General features: G+C 56.1%; 6 protein-coding genes across 6 annotated transcripts; 2 read left to right on the top strand and 4 right to left on the bottom strand.

The window, feature by feature from the left end:
• Nucleotides 1-222: 222 nt before the first annotated feature.
• On the bottom strand, nucleotides 223-1686 carry ACA1_093610 (phospholipase/carboxylesterase; the record flags this gene model as incomplete). The annotated part of the gene is made up of 5 exons (XM_004334780.1): nucleotides 223-654; nucleotides 709-848; nucleotides 981-1124; nucleotides 1302-1478; nucleotides 1614-1686. 5 exons carry the CDS (start codon nucleotides 1684-1686, stop codon nucleotides 223-225), a joined length of 966 nt encoding a protein of 321 aa, XP_004334828.1.
• Nucleotides 1687-1817: 131 nt separating this feature from the next.
• ACA1_093620 (uncharacterized protein) lies at nucleotides 1818-4929 on the top strand (the record flags this gene model as incomplete). The annotated part of the gene is made up of 9 exons (XM_004334781.1): nucleotides 1818-2052; nucleotides 2114-2281; nucleotides 2353-2493; nucleotides 2584-2820; nucleotides 2909-3057; nucleotides 3150-4455; nucleotides 4526-4632; nucleotides 4736-4797; nucleotides 4887-4929. 9 exons carry the CDS (start codon nucleotides 1818-1820, stop codon nucleotides 4927-4929), a joined length of 2448 nt encoding a protein of 815 aa, XP_004334829.1.
• A 231-nt stretch (nucleotides 4930-5160) lies between these two features.
• On the top strand, nucleotides 5161-8392 carry ACA1_093630 (epocide hydrolase domain containing protein; the record flags this gene model as incomplete). Its single annotated transcript, XM_004334782.1, has 13 exons — nucleotides 5161-5217; nucleotides 5312-6118; nucleotides 6208-6258; nucleotides 6330-6462; nucleotides 6550-6656; nucleotides 6752-6828; nucleotides 6909-7021; nucleotides 7123-7313; nucleotides 7399-7463; nucleotides 7537-7667; nucleotides 7807-7882; nucleotides 7965-8083; nucleotides 8181-8392. The coding sequence occupies 13 exons, from the start codon at nucleotides 5161-5163 to the stop codon at nucleotides 8390-8392; spliced, it is 2139 nt and encodes a 712-aa protein (XP_004334830.1).
• A 757-nt stretch (nucleotides 8393-9149) lies between these two features.
• Nucleotides 9150-11311, bottom strand: ACA1_093640 (regulator of chromosome condensation (RCC1) repeat domain containing protein; the record flags this gene model as incomplete). The annotated part of the gene is made up of 10 exons (XM_004334783.1): nucleotides 9150-9264; nucleotides 9356-9444; nucleotides 9519-9676; nucleotides 9763-9875; nucleotides 9986-10223; nucleotides 10314-10404; nucleotides 10531-10707; nucleotides 10828-10950; nucleotides 11010-11136; nucleotides 11223-11311. 10 exons carry the CDS (start codon nucleotides 11309-11311, stop codon nucleotides 9150-9152), a joined length of 1320 nt encoding a protein of 439 aa, XP_004334831.1.
• A 2234-nt stretch (nucleotides 11312-13545) lies between these two features.
• Nucleotides 13546-14823, bottom strand: ACA1_093650 (uncharacterized protein; the record flags this gene model as incomplete). The annotated part of the gene is made up of 3 exons (XM_004334784.1): nucleotides 13546-13674; nucleotides 13807-13913; nucleotides 14574-14823. Coding segments are annotated over 3 exons (486 nt in total), but the record flags the coding sequence as incomplete, so codon positions are not given.
• Nucleotides 14824-15664: 841 nt separating this feature from the next.
• Nucleotides 15665-16053, bottom strand: ACA1_093660 (uncharacterized protein; the record flags this gene model as incomplete). Its single annotated transcript, XM_004334785.1, has 2 exons — nucleotides 15665-15771; nucleotides 15867-16053. 2 exons carry the CDS (start codon nucleotides 16051-16053, stop codon nucleotides 15665-15667), a joined length of 294 nt encoding a protein of 97 aa, XP_004334833.1.
• Nucleotides 16054-16508: the final 455 nt, after the last annotated feature.

The following is a 16508-nucleotide window of genomic DNA, read 5'->3' on the forward strand; positions in this document are numbered from 1 at the left end:
TTCCTTCTCATGTTTTTTAAGTACTTTTTCTTCCAGTTGCCACTTCATCCTCTTACAAGGATCGAAGGGCACACCCACCCCGGTCATCTCCTCCTCTTCTTCTTCATCTTCTCTTCCTCCTCTACACCACAATCATTTTTGTCCCTTGGCAGTTTTCACAGTGCCCATTCCAACTGCATCTTCCACTACATTCTTTGACGTGTCGTTTGTCGTCGTGTCGTGTCATTGCCCGCGTGAGTGCCCGGGGGTGACCTCGATGAGGTCGTCCCGCCGCTCGAGTGCCACGCTGCGTAGTCTCAGGTGCTCGGCGAGGAAGGCCATCACATCCTGCATCTCCTCCCGGCTCTTGATCATCTCGTGGCCCTTCTCGTACTCCTTCCATTGCACCAGCGCCTTGCCGCCCGCCTCGGCCTCGGCCGCGCCATAGCGGCTCCGCACGTGGACCAGATGTCGTCGGGCCTGGTCGAGGGGCACCATACGGTCCCGGCGGCCGTGGGTGACCAGCAGCGGCGTCCGCGGTGGCGCCGCCGACGCGGTCGGCCCGATGGGCGTGGCGAGTGCCTCCTCTTCGAGCAGCGAACTCGAGACGGCGATGACGCCGCCCAGCGGTCGGTCGACAAGCGTCAGCGCCAGTCGGACCGCAACCACAGCGCCCTGCACACTAGTGTTAGTGATCGAGTGATGACACACACACACACACACACGAACCTGCGAGAATCCGAGGAGGAAGACGCGACTCGGTTCCCAGTCGTATTCGCGCTCGAGCACGGCCAGGAAGTCGGTGAGGAGCTGCTGCGCCTTGGCGAGCCCGTTCAAGCGTCGCTTCTCTTGGACCGTCGGCGTAATCACTATGCACACCACAAAATACCATACTTGGTTATGCCATGGCACACGCACACCCACACGATCGCACACGCGCACGCACACAAAGCAACACGCACACGCACACGCCGCTCATGCAAGCGAGGAGGAACGCGTACATGAGCCGTCGTCTTGGTTGAACGCGGGGAACCAACCGTAGCCGAGCTCGAACGGCAGGTCGAGCGGTGCGCGGAGGGCCAGGCAGCAGGTCTGCGGCACGGCCATCGTCCTGCCCAGCGACTCGTAGTTCTTATGCGTGTCGCCTGAGCAAACACTCACACGTTCAGCACGACACGCACCGCACACCGCACACCGCACACGACATGCACACCGCACACCGCACACCGCACACCGCACACCGCACACCGCACACCGCACACCGCACACCGCACACCGCACACCGCACACCGCACACCGCACACCGCACACGACATACGGACCGAGGCCATGAAGGAGGATGAGGAGGTTCTCGTTGAGCCCGTCGGGACTGGGCACGTAGGAGAAGACCCGCAGCAGCGACGGGAACCGAGCGGGGTCGGGCGCCACGTCACGCCTGGTGCCTGCCGACCGGTCGACCTGCGTCACCACCCTATCTTGCACTACTTGCGGCGGAGTGGCTGCAGCAGACGATGGTGTAGTGGAAGATGAAGGAGATGGAGATGAAGATGAAAGAGGCGATGGAGGGTGGCAGGTGGTCTTGTGGCGCGGCCAATTGGCTCGCTGGCACGCGGGCGAGCAGTACCAGCATGCACGACAGCGCGAACAGCGGAGCGGCGTCTCGAGCGCCTTGCCGCACTCCCCGCATGCCTTCCCTCCGGCTTCCATCTTTTTTGCTGCTTTTTCCGACCTTTTCCTTCATTTCCCTCATATTTTCCTGTGGGAGTGTGAAATTCACGTAAATGAATTTTAGTTGGTTGTGGTGGTCTCCGCCACTTCTCTCACCACCTTTTTGAACGATGGATCCCTACGGAGGCGGTGGTGGTGGCTACCAGCAGCAGCCCCCCTACTACCAGCAGGACGTGGCCGGGTACGGCGCGCCTCCCCAGCAGCAGTGGAATGCCGGCCCGCAGGGTGGCGGCTTCCCTGGCGGCCCACCCGGGGATTTTACGCCCCTCGATTTCCCCAACTACTACTCGACTTCGGGTCCACCCGCCTATACCACCTCCCCCGCCTGGGGTCCTCCTCCGCAAGGTATTTACAACAATAATTATTGAATTCTATTTTTTCAACAAATCATGTTAAAAAAGTGTAGGGGGAGGCTGGGGTGGTCCACAGCAGAGTGATGGCGGCTACTATGGGCAGCAACCTCCTCGGATTGAGATCTACGGTGGCGGTCCTCCAGCACAACAGCAGAACTTCGTCGCAGGCCCGCCCCCCAGCTTTGGCCCCTCGTTGGGAGCTCCGTCTACCCAGGTCTACGGTAACGCACACGCCATCTCGGAAATGTAGCGCACACGCTCTTTGACTCCTGTTCGTCCACTCTTGATGCAGGCTCCGCTCCTCCTCTTTCCCAGCCCGCCCAGTACTTGACCTCCCCCTCTTCCAACTACGGCGGCCCTCCGCCCTCGACCGTGCCCATGTCCTCCGGAGCACCCACCTCGCACTCGACCTGGACACCACCCAACAGCAGCGGTCCGCTACACGCCACGTTTTACATTCCTTTCTTTTTTATTATTTTCATTTGTTTTTGTTTTTGTTTTATTTTTAATGAAGTTTGTGCAGGTCCGTATGGCTCGGGTCCGTACCAGTCGACACCTCCGGCGCCCTACGGCAGCGCCGCGGTGCCGTCCTCGCCGTCGCTCGGGCCGCCCTACGGCTCGTCCGACCCGACGGCCCGTCCGCAGCCATCGCTCGCCGACCTCATCCCGCCCTCGATCGGCGTTCTGGGCTGGAACAGCCCTGCGGCTGCTGCGCCCACCTCGGCTCCGGCCGCCGCAATCTACGGCCAACAAAACGACTGTACGCACCACCGCACGCGCACATGCGCACCCACACGCGCAATGCGGTGTAGTGATTCATGTTTTTTCCCGGCGTGTGGCATGTGCAGGCGCTGGCTCCCAGCAGCAGGCGCCGCCGCCCCAGGAGGAGGAGCAGCAGGACCAGTGGTGGACCGAGAAGGGCTGGTGCGACGAGAACGGCCTCTGGTGGAGCGAGGAGGAATGGGCCAAGTTCTACGAAGAGGAGCGGCTGCGCAAGGTCCACACACACGCGCGCGCGCAACCTCGTGCGCACTCTGTATGCTGACTTCTACGACACGACACACGACATGACACACGACACGTATACAGGAGAAGGGGGAAGCGCTGAGGAAGGAGCAGGAGGAGGTGGAGGCCAAGAAGCGTGAATTCCTGGAGAAGGCCAAGGAGCTGGCGGCCATGGAGGAGGAGCAGCGGCGCAAGGAGCGCGAGACCCGGCGGCAGGAGCGGCGTCAGCAGCGGGAGGCCGCGCTCAAGCTCGAGGCCGAGCAGCGGCGGCTGGCCGACGAGGAGGCCCAGCGCCGGGCCATCGAGGAGCAGCTCCACGCCGCGACCCAGCAGCAGGAGCAGCAGCAGCAGTCCGACACGGCGGCCGACGCCGAGCGGGCCAAGCTGCGCGCTGAGCACGAGCGACTGCTGGCCGAGGAGGAGGCGCGGCGCAAGGCGCTGGATGAGGAGCGCGAGCGGCTGCGGGTCCTTAAGGAGGCGGAGGACCGGCGACTCGACGAGGAGCGCCGGCGCATCAACGAGGAGAAGCAGAAGCTGATGGCGCTCGCGGCGGAGCTTAACGTCAAGGCCGAGTCGCAGAAAGAGGAAGAGGAGGAGCTGCGCCGGCAGAAGAAGGAGAAGAAGCGGCTGGCCAAGGAGAAGCTGCGGCAGCAGGAGCTCAAGCTCAAGGAGGAGAAGGAGCGGCTCGAGCAGGAGCGGCTCCAGCTGGTCGAGCTCGAGCGCGCCCGACAGGCGGCCGAGGCCGAGAAGCAGCGCGAGGCTGCCGAGGCCGCGCTGGCCAAGGAGCAGCGCGACAAGGAGGCCAACGAGCGCCGCATGCAGGAACTGCTCGAGGCACAGCGCAAGCAGGCCGAGCAGGGCGGCGCCGAGCTGGCGCAGGAGATGGCCCGGCTCAAGCTCGAGGAGGAGCGCAAGGCCCAGGCCCAGGCCGACGCCGAGCGGCGGCTCGAGGAGGAGCGCCAGCGGTTCGCCGACATGCTCAAGCGCAAGGAGGAGGAGCTGGCCGCGCTCGAGCAGTTCATGCGCCAGCAGGAGCAGCGCCTCCAGGAGGAGGCCGAGCGCAAGCTCAAGGCCGCGCTGGCCAAGGAGCAGCTCGACAAGGAAGCCAGCGAGCGCCGCATGCAGGAACTGCTCGAGGCCCAGCGCGTGCAGGCCGAGCAGGCCGCCCAGGCCCAGGCCCAGGCTCAAGCCACAGCCCAGGCTCAGGTGGTTCCGGCCGCGCCGCAGGAATCATCGGCTTCGCCCGCGGTGGCTGATGGCATGCCGCCGCCACCACCGCCGGCCCCGAACGCGCCGCCTGCGCCGCTGCCTCCGCCCCCGGCGCCGTTGGCCCCAGCTGCACCGGCCGTCCTTCGAAAGGTGGAGGTCGGCGACCAGCCACCTGTCCCAGGTACAAACTTTGCTTTTGCTTTTGCTTTTGCTTTTTAGCTCACCTGGGTGGTGCTTGGTGATGGCTGCAGCAGGCGATGGCGGCTCGCTGATGGACCAGATCGGCGCCATCGGGGCGTCCAAGCTCCGCCATGTGTCGGCCGAGGACAAGGAAAAGGTCGCCTCCGCGAAGAAGGGAGTACGTAGTTGATGATGATACGTTGCAGACACGGAATGTGGCGAAGGGAAGGTGTCGTATGCTGACTTCCTTTGTGGTGGTTTGTTGTTGTCGTGCGACACAGGACGATTCGGACTTCATGAGCCTGATGATGGCCGCCATCGGCTCGCGTCGTACCGCCATAGAGTACGTTTCTTCACTTTCGTGGGCCTCCATGGCCCACTGAGGTGGTTACTCGTGGTAGTGGTTACTCATCTTCTATTCACCAACAACAGAACCAGCGACAACGAAAGCGAAGGCGACGACGACGAGTGGTAGAGACATTGGGCTCACGAGGCTCCCGATTTATTTTGTTGGTTATTTATTTGTTTATTTGTGACTGTGCCCAGACTCCAACAAGGCTTCTCCTCGCGAGGCCACGTGGCGTATGCACCAGGTGGCCAACCAGCAACATTAGCTCTCCTTCCTGGAATTTGTGCTTACATTTTTCTGGGTAGCAAGAGAGAAATAGAAATAAAAAGAATAATATCAGATTATGCCGCAACGAGAATGGCGCTGCTCTACATCTTGTTGACCATCTCGGCTCTGATTTTCCTCTACTTCAAGGTACGCTGCACGTAAGCCCGGGCGGGCTTTGCCTTGAAGTAGCATGCCCATTCAATTAATTAATCGCGCAATCCTGTTGCTGTTGTGAACGCAGGCGAATCCATTCAAGAAGAAGCGAACGAAGCAACTCAGCACAACGCAGGCCGATGCCTCGCAGGTTCCAGAGGCGACGCGCCAGGCCGTCTGGGATCTGTTCAAGCGCAGCTTCGTCAACGAGTTCAAGGGGTTCAAAGATTTCGACGATTACCTTCTCACTCGCTCTCTGCTGCTCTTCCATGACACCACCCGAGAGAAACAGCTGCAAGGATTCATCATCTTCCACATCGTCGATCGCGTAGTGGACGGTCGCGAGCTGACCGTTGTCGTGGGCGACTTCTTCACCGTGACGGCCGACTACCGACGCCAAAGCACGCCCATCTACGCGCTACTCAGGTTGTGCATCGCCACCAAGCTCAAAAATCCGAGCCGAGAGATGTACTACTTCTTCATCACCTACTCGTTCAAGTCGTACCTCAGCTTCAGTCGATCGATGGGCGAGTTCTACCCGTGTCGCGTGCGGCCTACGCCCCCCTTCGAGCAGCGCGTGCTCGATCTGTTGGGCACCGAGAGCGCGGGCGACTGGGGCACCTACAACCCGCGTACGTGCGTCATCGAGAGCCTGGCCGTCAAGCAGGGCAGCAGCACCGGCGGCGTCGAGGAGGGCCACCTGTCAGATCTTGCGCGCTCGAGGCCTCGAGATCTGAGCACGACGTGGATGTGGTTCGCCCAGCAGAACCCCAACTTCGCCAAGGGCGACTGCCTGTGCGTGCTCTGCAGCATCGACCTCAAGAACATGCTGCACGGCGCCAAGAACTCCCTGTTCCGCGCCCTCGGCCTCGGCTCCAAGCGCATGACCCAGCCCGTACGCTCTTTCATTTTTATTACATTTTTATTATTTATTTACGTTTTTTTCCCCAACTCAATGTTATTCTTTCATTTTCAACTATACAGAACAAGCCGCTTTCGTTTGGCATGGCCGAGACAAGAGCCGACGAAGTGCAGGTACGTTTCCTGAGCGCTCGACGCTTGACCGCTTTGCTTATTGATTTGTTTCTTCATCTTGCTGCGAGTAGAGGAAGGAGCCCGAATCGTTCATGATCTCGGTCAAGGACGAGGAGCTGGACGACCTGACGGAAAGGCTCGAGAAAGCACGTTGGCCCGACCAGTTGGAGCTGGCTCCCGACGCCAAGTGGTCCTACGGCACAGGTACCTCACGCCCACGGCTAGAGACTTGCTCTTCTTGCTCTACTTGTCTGACGAGATCCCTCTTCCGTTCCTCCGCACAACGAACAGACGTTGACTATATGAAGCAACTTACCAAGTACTGGGCCAACGACTACCTCGACAACTGGAAGATGCACGAGAAGCGACTGAATCAATTCCCTCACTACAAGATCGAGGTACAACAGAGCTTCGTTGCTACGTTGCAGAATGGCACGCACTGTAGAGTTCTGCGGCTAACCGCTTGAGTCGCTCTTGCCTGGCGCATGTGCAGCTGGAGGATCGCCAGGTGCACTTCATCCACGTCAAATCCACCAAAGAGGACGCCATCCCCATAATCTTGCTGCACGGGTACGCTTTACGCGTTTGTTCCTCACAGCTTCTGATCGTAATTGTTCCTAAATGATCGCGGGGTTCGATGGGCGCCGCAGATGGCCGGGTTCCTTCTACGAGTTCCACAAGATCATCGGACCGCTCACACGTCCGGAGAAGCACGGCGGCAAGTCCGACTACGCCTTCCACGTTGTCGTCCCCTCGCTGCCGGGTATCATTCCCTTCCTCTGCACGTGCAGTGGAGCGTGTGCGTGCGTGCGCGCGCGTTGTCCCCTTTCGCTTATTTCTCTCTGGTACGCATGGAACGTGCAGGCTACGGGTGGTCGGAAGCGCCGCTGACTCCGGGCTACGATGTGCAAAAGGTGGCCAATCTGATGGTGAGCCTGATGGAGACCCTCGGCTACAAGCAGTACGTGGCCCAAGGCGGCGACTGGGGCCACCTCGTGGCGGCGCACATGGCCATCATAGACGCCCAGCGGTGCCTCGCCATTCATCTCAACATGGTACCCACACGCCTCCTTTGCTCTTCTACACATGGTTCACAGACTGGCCTTATCGTTAACTAACGTCGTCGTGCATTTATCTTAGGTGGCTGTCGAGCCTCGAAGTCCCATCGTCAAGGCCAAGGTCGCGTTTGACGTGATCTTCCAAAGGTAAGGCATTGCGCTTCTTCTGCCTCTCTGGGCTTTTGCTGAATTTAGCGTTCGATGCGTGCGTATGCACCAGGTGGCGATTGACGGCAAAGGAGAGGGAGTGGTTGAGCGGTGTTGATAAGTTCCTGGAGGAGGAGACCGGCTACATTGACATCCAAGCCACCAAGCCACAGACGATCGGCTACGCCCTGCACGACTCGCCAAGTACGATTTAATTGCTATTTTTTATTTCTATTTTTGTTTTTATTTTTCCGCTTATTTGAGCGCCCGCACAAGGCCCCGTCGGTCATAACTTACTCACACCCTTGATTGTGTCCGTGCCGGGTCTTGCCAACACACTCAGCTGGTCTGGCGGCATGGATCATCGAGAAGTTCAGGTCGTGGAGCGACTGCAACGGCGATGTTGCGACTCGATTTAGGTGCGTGGAGCCCCTCTTCCAGGGTGGGGTTGGTATCAAAAATTACTCACGCACGCGTGTGTCTCCGCATGTGGCCCAACAGCAAGGACGACCTCCTGACCAATGTGATGATCTACTGGCTCACCGGCACAGTCACTTCGGCAGCGCGCCTCTACTACGAATCAAAGAAAAGCGGCAATTTTGCGTCGCCGCCCATTCAAGGTACGCCCACTCTCTCCGCCGCCCCCTTATGTTACATCATTGGCAATGCTGACCGTGTTCTCGTGTGTGTGCGTCGTGTGTCGTGTTCTGGCCACAGTGCCGGTGCCAGCGGCGATCGCGGTGTACCCGAAGGAGATTCTGCGGCCGCCACGACGGTGGGTGGAGTACTTCTACACGGTGAAGCGGTGGACGGAGATGCCCGCCGGCGGCCACTTCCCGGCCCTCGAGGAGCCCGACAGCCTCGTCGCCGACATCCGCGCCTTTTTCTGCGACGACCTTCGCCTTCACGATGTCTTCACCGCCTCTTGAGCGAGCGAGAGAGAGAGAGAGGCCCTCTTCGAGTCTGTAAGTAGTACAAGCCACTTCGCCCCTTTCCCACCTCATGCTTCTTCTTTCTTGTTGTACTTTCGAAATTTTCACAACCAGCCAAATAAGAACACAAGCGTGCTTGGTCTGCACAACACCACAAGCAAGCAACATCCCCTTTGCGCCGATTCCACTGAGCTCCACCCACACGAACGCCGCGCGTCCAGAACCTGCTGCTCCATAAGATGTGTGTCATGTAGCGCTTTGAGAACCTGTGTTGATGGAATTCACCAGAGGGCACCGAGTGATTCACACACGCCATCAATCATTTCTCAACTTCGCGTTGATGAGCTAAGAGGGTGACGTTGGCGTGGGGACATGGGGGAGGTGATGATGGCAGAGTGTGTGGTGAAGGCTGCTGATGGATACGGCCATACTGCGCAGAAAGCACCGCTTCCCATCCGAACAGCGAAGTTAAGCTGCGCCAGGCGGTGTTAGTACTGGGGTGGGCGACCACCCGGGAATCCACCGTGCCGTATCCTTTTTTGCAGCAGCATCTACCACCTTTAGTGTGTGGACTGATCCTTGGTGGCATGTGTGCCGTATCCTCCTCCTTTTTGGCTTGCTTTCCCTTGATCCCAACAACCCAAAAACCCCAAGCCTCTTTGCCTTCCTCAGGAAGCTGCTATTGGTTGGTACAGTTGGCTGTCTTTCGCCACTGTTTAAAGTGGGCAGGGCCTGATGATGCGGTGGTTCTGGCCTACAAGAGGGCAAGGGTGTGTGCGCGAGTGGATGCAATGCTTGTCATGAAGAAGGGCACGAGGGCATCGATCTTCTTGGGCACATTCCAGCTGTCGGTTGTACCGTGGCCCAACCTGGGAGGGAAAGGCCGAGCAGACAGACAGATATCAGTCACCCACATGGCAGCTCCCCGTGCAAAACAGAACGTGGGGGCTAAAATCGCACTGGTAGAACTCGCCGTCGCCAAAGGAGTACACTGAGCCGTCATGGGCGATTGCGCAGCTGTGAAGCGGGGCTGCAACTACACCCGCCACCTTAAAATAATATATAAAAAATGACGAGGTAAGGTTAGTTGAGAGGAATTGATGGTGGGTGGGGCAGGCAGCACCTGGACGTGCGCGAGCGCAGCGACCGGGCTCGGCAGTTCGGTCGGCTTGCTGACGTTTAGCTCGGGCGATGTGCGCCCCAGGCCCAGTTGACCGCTGCGATTGTCCCCAAAGGCGAAGAGGCGGCCGTCTCGGGTGAGCACCAGGCTATGTCCCTCGCCTGTTGACCCGGCGTGGAAGTGGCAGATCGCGTCAGTTCGCAGACATCACAACTTTGCGACTTTTCTTTTGGAGCTTGTGGTGTACCGGCCGCGATTGCCGCCGCCACTTCGCCGGTGAAGTGTGGGATTGGGCGTGGGACTCGCTGCTCCTTTCGCGGGTTGTCGCGCACGTCATAACCCAACAGGCCGCTGTGGTACCTGTGCGACAGACCAACCCAACCACCACCCTGGTTAGCGCTGTGGTGACCCAGGTGCCCAGAGGCACACCACTTGCGCGGCCACGCAACGTGTGTGCGGGCTGTACGTACAAGTCGAGGCCGCACGAGAGGACCAGGCCATCGGTGGTCAGGAACAGGCAGTGGCACTCGCCAAGCGCCACGGCCGCGATTGGAGTGCCGCTCAGCGCCTCCACGAGCGTGGGCTTCGTGGGGTCGTTGGACGGCAGGTCGATGCAGGACCGGCACGAGCCCCACATGAAGACCTGGCCACTCTTCGTGATCGCTGCGCTGTTGGTGTCGCCCGCAACCACCTGCACGATCTCCTCGCCTGGGCGATTAGACAATGAATTGCGTTAAGTAAGGACACAGAGTCAGTGGTTGGCCAACCAGATAGGCTCTCATTCTTGTGAGGGAGTACCCCGGAGAGCTTCGACCAGTGTGGGCGTCCAGCGGTTCTCGTAGTCGCCCAAGCCCAGGTGGCCATACCGGTTTTCGCCAAACGAATACACCTAGCGCTATCAAGTTAGATCACTGCCTCCACGGCACACGACACGACACGACACGACCAACGACACGACACGACCAACGACACAGCACACGACGCAAGACACACAGCACATGATAGGTTGGCGTACGGCGGCAGTGCTCGTGAGCACGAGACTGTGAGTGGGACCCGCTGCGATCTTCACCACCACAACGTCGTCCAAGCCGGACACTCTTTCCGGCACGTAGTGCATCTGGCAGAGGTCCTCCTCTCGGCACCCGGCAAAGCCGAGCTGGCTGCCGTTCAGAGACACCCCGCAAGCGTAGACCTATATATATTGAAAATAATAACATAATATTAAGTATATTAGTAGTATACACTCTTATTACTATTATTATTTCCATATATATAAATATTTATATATCAATATGGTGGGCGTCCACGCCACCTGGCCGTCGTCGGTCAGGAACAGCGAATGGTTCTCGCCTGCCGCAACCGCAGCGATGCGCAGGCCTCGTAGGGCGCCGATCCGGGCCGGGGCCGCCCAACGGACTCCCTGGTGCGACGACGGCTGATGATGATCAAAACAAAGGACAACATCGATGATGATGCGCAATGAATGGGGCACACCTCCTCCTGGCGGGGATGACCCAGAACGGACTGGTCGAAGTGGCTGTCGCCGCCGCCGAAGGAGAACACGAGGCCCCGGAGCATGGCCCGCCGCAGCGCAGCGTTGGCGCACACGTCCCGCCACCGCCTGGGCGGGCCGAACACGGACCACTCGAGCGTTGGTGAAGTAGAAAGGCTTCTTTGGGGGGGGGGGAAGATAGCGAGAGGGCGCACCTGCAGACGAAGGGCAGGATGCGCAGGTGCTGTTCGGTGAGACACGACTCAAACGTCCACGCGAGCAGTTCAGGAGGCACCTCGTCCATGGCGGCACAGCAGCAAACTAGTTCAACCAACGTTCAGTGCAACAAAACAAGAGTGTAAGCCGACAAAAGAAGAAAGAAGAATACGAAGAAAAAGAAAGAAGAACGAAGAAACTCACGTACATCGACAGTGATGATGGCACAGTGTGTGGTGAAGGCTGCTGATGGATACGGCCATACTGCGCAGAAAGCACCGCTTCCCATCCGAACAGCGAAGTTAAGCTGCGCCAGGCGGTGTTAGTACTGGGGTGGGCGACCACCCGGGAATCCACCGTGCCGTATCCTCCTTTTTGTGCTTGCTGTCTTGTCCTCTTCAGCCTTACAGACAAACACTTGTGGGTGTATGTGGTGATGTTTGTGCACAGAAATGAGTGAGCAGGAAAGGCAACCAGTGTGGCTATGATATTGATCATGCCATCTGAATTAAAGCCATGCGACCAACTGCATCCACCAAGAACTTTTCCTCGTTTGACCAGTCATTTTGAAAAGTGATTTTGGTTGTGATTTTATCTTGGGCAAATGAGTTTTGGAATTTTTGTTGTGCTAAAATCGTGTGAGATTTGACATTTTTGATTTATAGGGCAGTTTTGAAGATTTGGATCTGAATCTTTGATTTTGACATGCAAAACCACTGCTTATAAGTGATATTGAGGGACTTGAGATCACATATGTGTACTCAATGGAATATTCACATTAAAGCACTTTATTTCACTGTTTCCATGCAGAAAGAGTGGCATTTGGTTGCTGGGTGGGCAGGCTGCAGTGGGTGGGTGGGCAGGTCAGCATGAGGGCAGGCTGCCAGGTGGGTGGACAGGCAGGCAGGGTGAGTGGGTGGGCAGGCATGTGCTGATAGGGCTCAGGCTGGCAGGTGGGCATTTTGGATACAGGTACCTGTACATGATGATTTTGGTGTAACTGATGTGGTGTGGCAGGCTGTGTGGCTTGGACACTGCCCCACAAAGCTCACCACACCAAAATCAGCCTTGGGCTGGGTATATGTGATACTCATCACCTGTTTTGCACAACTGCACCCATCTCAACCTCCATCTACATGCCAATGATCATGACCAAGGATCACCTCTACCAGAAATACTTGGATGCCTTGAACACCCAGCACTTCACCCATGCCAAGCTGTTGAGTCTCACTTCTGCAAGATGTTCAAAAGGTGAACACAGGCACATCAAGTTCCCCCAGGCAGTGCCATTTCACACTGATAAAATCACTTTTAACTCCACACATTCCAAGTTTTTATTAAATCATTTTCATCTCAAGTCCCTCAATATCACTTATGAGCAGCAGTCTAGCATGTCAAAATCACATGCAGATTCCAGCATCATATCTCTCATTATGATGGTATTTTAATCTGCCATTTCTCAAGATGCTCCCAACTTTGTCTTGTTCTTTTTAAATTAAAACCATTTTTGTGTTGTCTAAACCATATATATGAGGTTAAACTCACAAACAAAATCACTTTTCAAAATGACTGGACCTCTCATTTCAAATGACCACAAGTTCTGTATGTATGGTATACCCACCTGCTGGCCTGCACCCTATCTGCCTGCAGAAAAGTGCAAGTTAAAAATTGGACCTAATCATCTGTCAACTGCCTAATGGGCATAAAAATCATCTGTTGCCTTTAAAATCATCTGCCAAAATGGGCATAAAAATCATCTGTTGTCTGCAAAATCATCTGTCATCTGTCATCTGCAAAATCATCTGTTGTCTGCATAAAAAATCACCTGTTGTCTGCACAATCATGTGCCAAAATGGCCATAAAAATCAACTGTCATCTGTGAAATGGCAATGAAAATCATCTGTTGTCTGCAAAAATGGGCATACAAATCATCTGTCATCTGCAAAATGGCCATATAAATCATCTGTAAAATGGGCATAAAATAGCCACAAAATCATCTGTAAACATACCCAAAAATTCAACTGTCATTCATTACCCACCCAGCAATTAGACAAAAACAACAAATTGTTGAAAATAACAAAGATACCACAAAAACCTCCCGCTGCTGTCGACATAAAGCTGCTCCTGCCCAGGCAATGGTTGGGGGGTGCCTTAGCAGGCGGTCGGGCGGGCAGGCCAAGGATGGCTGTCTGTGTACACGTTGATCAAGGACGACTACCAGTAGTGGATGGTGTACTCGGGGAATGACTGTGACACACACGACACACGCCAACGTGAGCATCGGCAGCGAGGCGTAAGAGAGTGTGGGGGATTCGTACCCACATACATGCCGTTGCCCCCGTGGACCTGCCCGACGGAATCGTGCAGGCCACCGCCTCGCTTCTCAGGCAGCCGCCTGATGCCGGACTTGCCCGTGCCCACCGAGCCCAGGGTCACATGACAGTACAACATCTGCTCATGGCCAGGACTGATCGTCAGTCTACCACTCTCGTGTGTGCGGTTGTGCGGTTGTGCGTGCCTTCTTGGCATGGCCGCCTGTGACGTGGCCGGTGGCGACCGACCCGCGAGCTGTGGAAGAGGTACTTCTCGTTGGGGTCCTTCTTGTTCTTCACTGAAGCGTCGCAGGTAGTAGAACATCCACTGCGACTTGTTCTGGTTGCGCTCGATCCGCGTGATGTGCGCCCCAATACCTGGACAGGTGGCATAAACACGCACATGACCACCGTGGTAGCATGTCAGCAGCAGTGACACGGTGTTCTGTCGGTGCCACACGTGTGAGCAGAGCTGGATTGCAGTGAGTGCTAAGAGGCAGTAGTGGATCTGGAAAGAAGTGTATCATAAACATGTTGTTCTTCGTAGTTGAAGAAAGAGAAAGACGAATAATAAAGGAATGAAGTCGTTGCCTATTTAAGGACGTGGTACCCCCCCCCTTTGTGCCCATGAAGCCTCGAAAAAAGTTGGAGAATCTCGGACGCCAGGGCACACCACATACAAATTTAAACTAATTATTTTGTATAATCATTTATTGGTTGCAGCCTTGCTCCTTACCTGCTCACGCACGCGCGCACCCGCACACGCACACACATGCACCACGCACCCACCACACACACACGCATGTACGCATGCATGCACACACACACAATGTTAGCAACACCATTGCCAAGCAAACACAAAAGGTGCAGAAGGGCATACCACTAGGATGCGTGCATGGTGGATATGTGGTTATCAAGCCCGCCTTGGTACACATAGCTCCACCAGCAGTGTGGGCACTGAAGACGAGGCCGATCTATGTGCTGGTGGCAACACATGTGGTTAGGATTGAAAGCATAGATCTGAGCATGGCTGTGTACCTGTCCAAACACTTGCTTGTGGATTTCCTGGCTGGTGAGTGGCAGTGGTGGAGAGGATGATGGCGAGGTAGAAGAAGGTGACAGTGCTGTTGAAGAGTTTGGGGTGAACGAAGGAGAGGGTGTTGTGAAGTACGGGGGTAGTGGCCAAGGTGGGTGCAAGGTAGGAAGGTGATGGTGTTGTGGGGAAGGACGTTGGTGTGAAGGGTGATGTGGTGGAGGATAGTGGTGAGGTGAAGGAAGGTGTTGAGTGCGCTGGGGTGGTGGAGGAGGAGGTGGCTGTGGTGGTGGGGGCTGTGGCCATGTACTGTGGTAGCAACTGGAGTGTGGGCGATCTCTGTGGTCTGGGCAGAATCCTGGGCATTGTTGGTGCAGGTGTGGTTGTGAGTGTGGGTGGCTGCAAGTGTGGGGTGACAGTGAATTGTGGGGGGAAGGTGGACAGGGTCAAAGGTGGCAGCAAGCACAGAGTGGTGAAGGAAGGTGTTGAGTGTGCTGTGGTGGTGGTGGTGAATGTGGTGGTGGTGGTTGGGTGGTGGTGGTGGATGGGTGGTGGCCAGAGGTGGTGGCAGTGGCAGAGGCAGAGATGACACTGCCTTGGTGAGGCTTCTGCAATGGAGAGGCTGACATTGCTGTTGTCTTCCTTGGCTGACCCCTCTTCTGGGCAGGGGCAACTGCTGCAGGTGCCAATCCATCCAGTACTGCTCCTTGGACATGAGCAGGACTGCACAAACTCCATGAATGATGGGCTTGATGTGATGAAACTCAAGATATGTCCTGATGTAAGCCCCATGCACTACCAAACAGTACAGCAGTTAGGAATGTTGGATGAGGAGGAGGGCAAGAACATCTTACATACATTCCCCAACATGGTGGTACATGACAGACAAAGCAACCCATGCAGCTGTATCTTTGGTGGAGTAAGCTTTGTAGATGAGCTTCTTTGAGAGGATTGCATACTGCTGTTTGGCTGATATGACTGAAGTGAGTAAAAGGGCAACCCTAGTGCACCACCCAACTGTACCAGTTTCAGCACAAGCACGTCATTTGAGTAGCTGCTGCCAACATCTCTGGTGCAGCTGAGCATGCTGATCATCTCACTTCTTCCACACCATCAGAACCTTGAGCCACTGTCTCTCTTCAGCATAGGAGACATCCAGTCTGATGTGCTTAAAGAGGTCAACAAGGATTGCACTCTCTTTGCCTGATGATGCACAGTTGTGAGCATTAACCAGAACAGAGCACACACATGCACATGCACACACATGCACACACACACGCACACAACACAAAGAATACCTTCATTGCACTCTAAGATTCCTGCATCAAAGAGCAGCACATACATCACTGTCCAATTGCAATCCTTGTTGACTTGCTTGCAGGCAGTGCCATTGAGAGACTCGAGCTGGATGGTGCTGTGGCCATGGATGTATCTCTGGCAGTTGTTTATGTAGCCATCAATGAGTGCAGCAAGAGCAACAAGCATATTTACATCTTTGTCCTGGATATATGTTCCACAGACATGATGTCAGCTTGTGTGTGCATGTGTGCCAGAGTGCAGGCATGTGGTGTCAACATACCCTCACTGGATCAGCCCAAGGGTTACAGTCCCAGGAGCATGACAGCATCCTTGGTGAGACTTGTTTGTGATGTGTGGGATGTGCAGTGCATATGTGCAGTGAAGCCAGCGTCATCATGCTAAACTTTTTGCTGGAGTTGGGGAGGCCCACTGCTTGAGACAGTCCATCTGTTCTGCACAAGAGACATCTGTGGCAGCCACTACTGATGGAGTGAGCTTGGGATGGAGAAAAGGTGAGCAAGGGAAGTAAAGAATGTGCAGGGGTATTAAACATTGGACTTGTGAAGGAATTTGGCGATCTGATTGGAGTGTGGAACTTGATGATAGGAATGTTTAATATGTTGACCTAAGCATCATGGTTC

Source organism: Acanthamoeba castellanii (assembly GCF_000313135.1).
Source record: "Acanthamoeba castellanii str. Neff unplaced genomic scaffold scf7180000084645, whole genome shotgun sequence".
Classification (NCBI taxonomy): domain Eukaryota; phylum Discosea; order Longamoebia; family Acanthamoebidae; genus Acanthamoeba; species Acanthamoeba castellanii.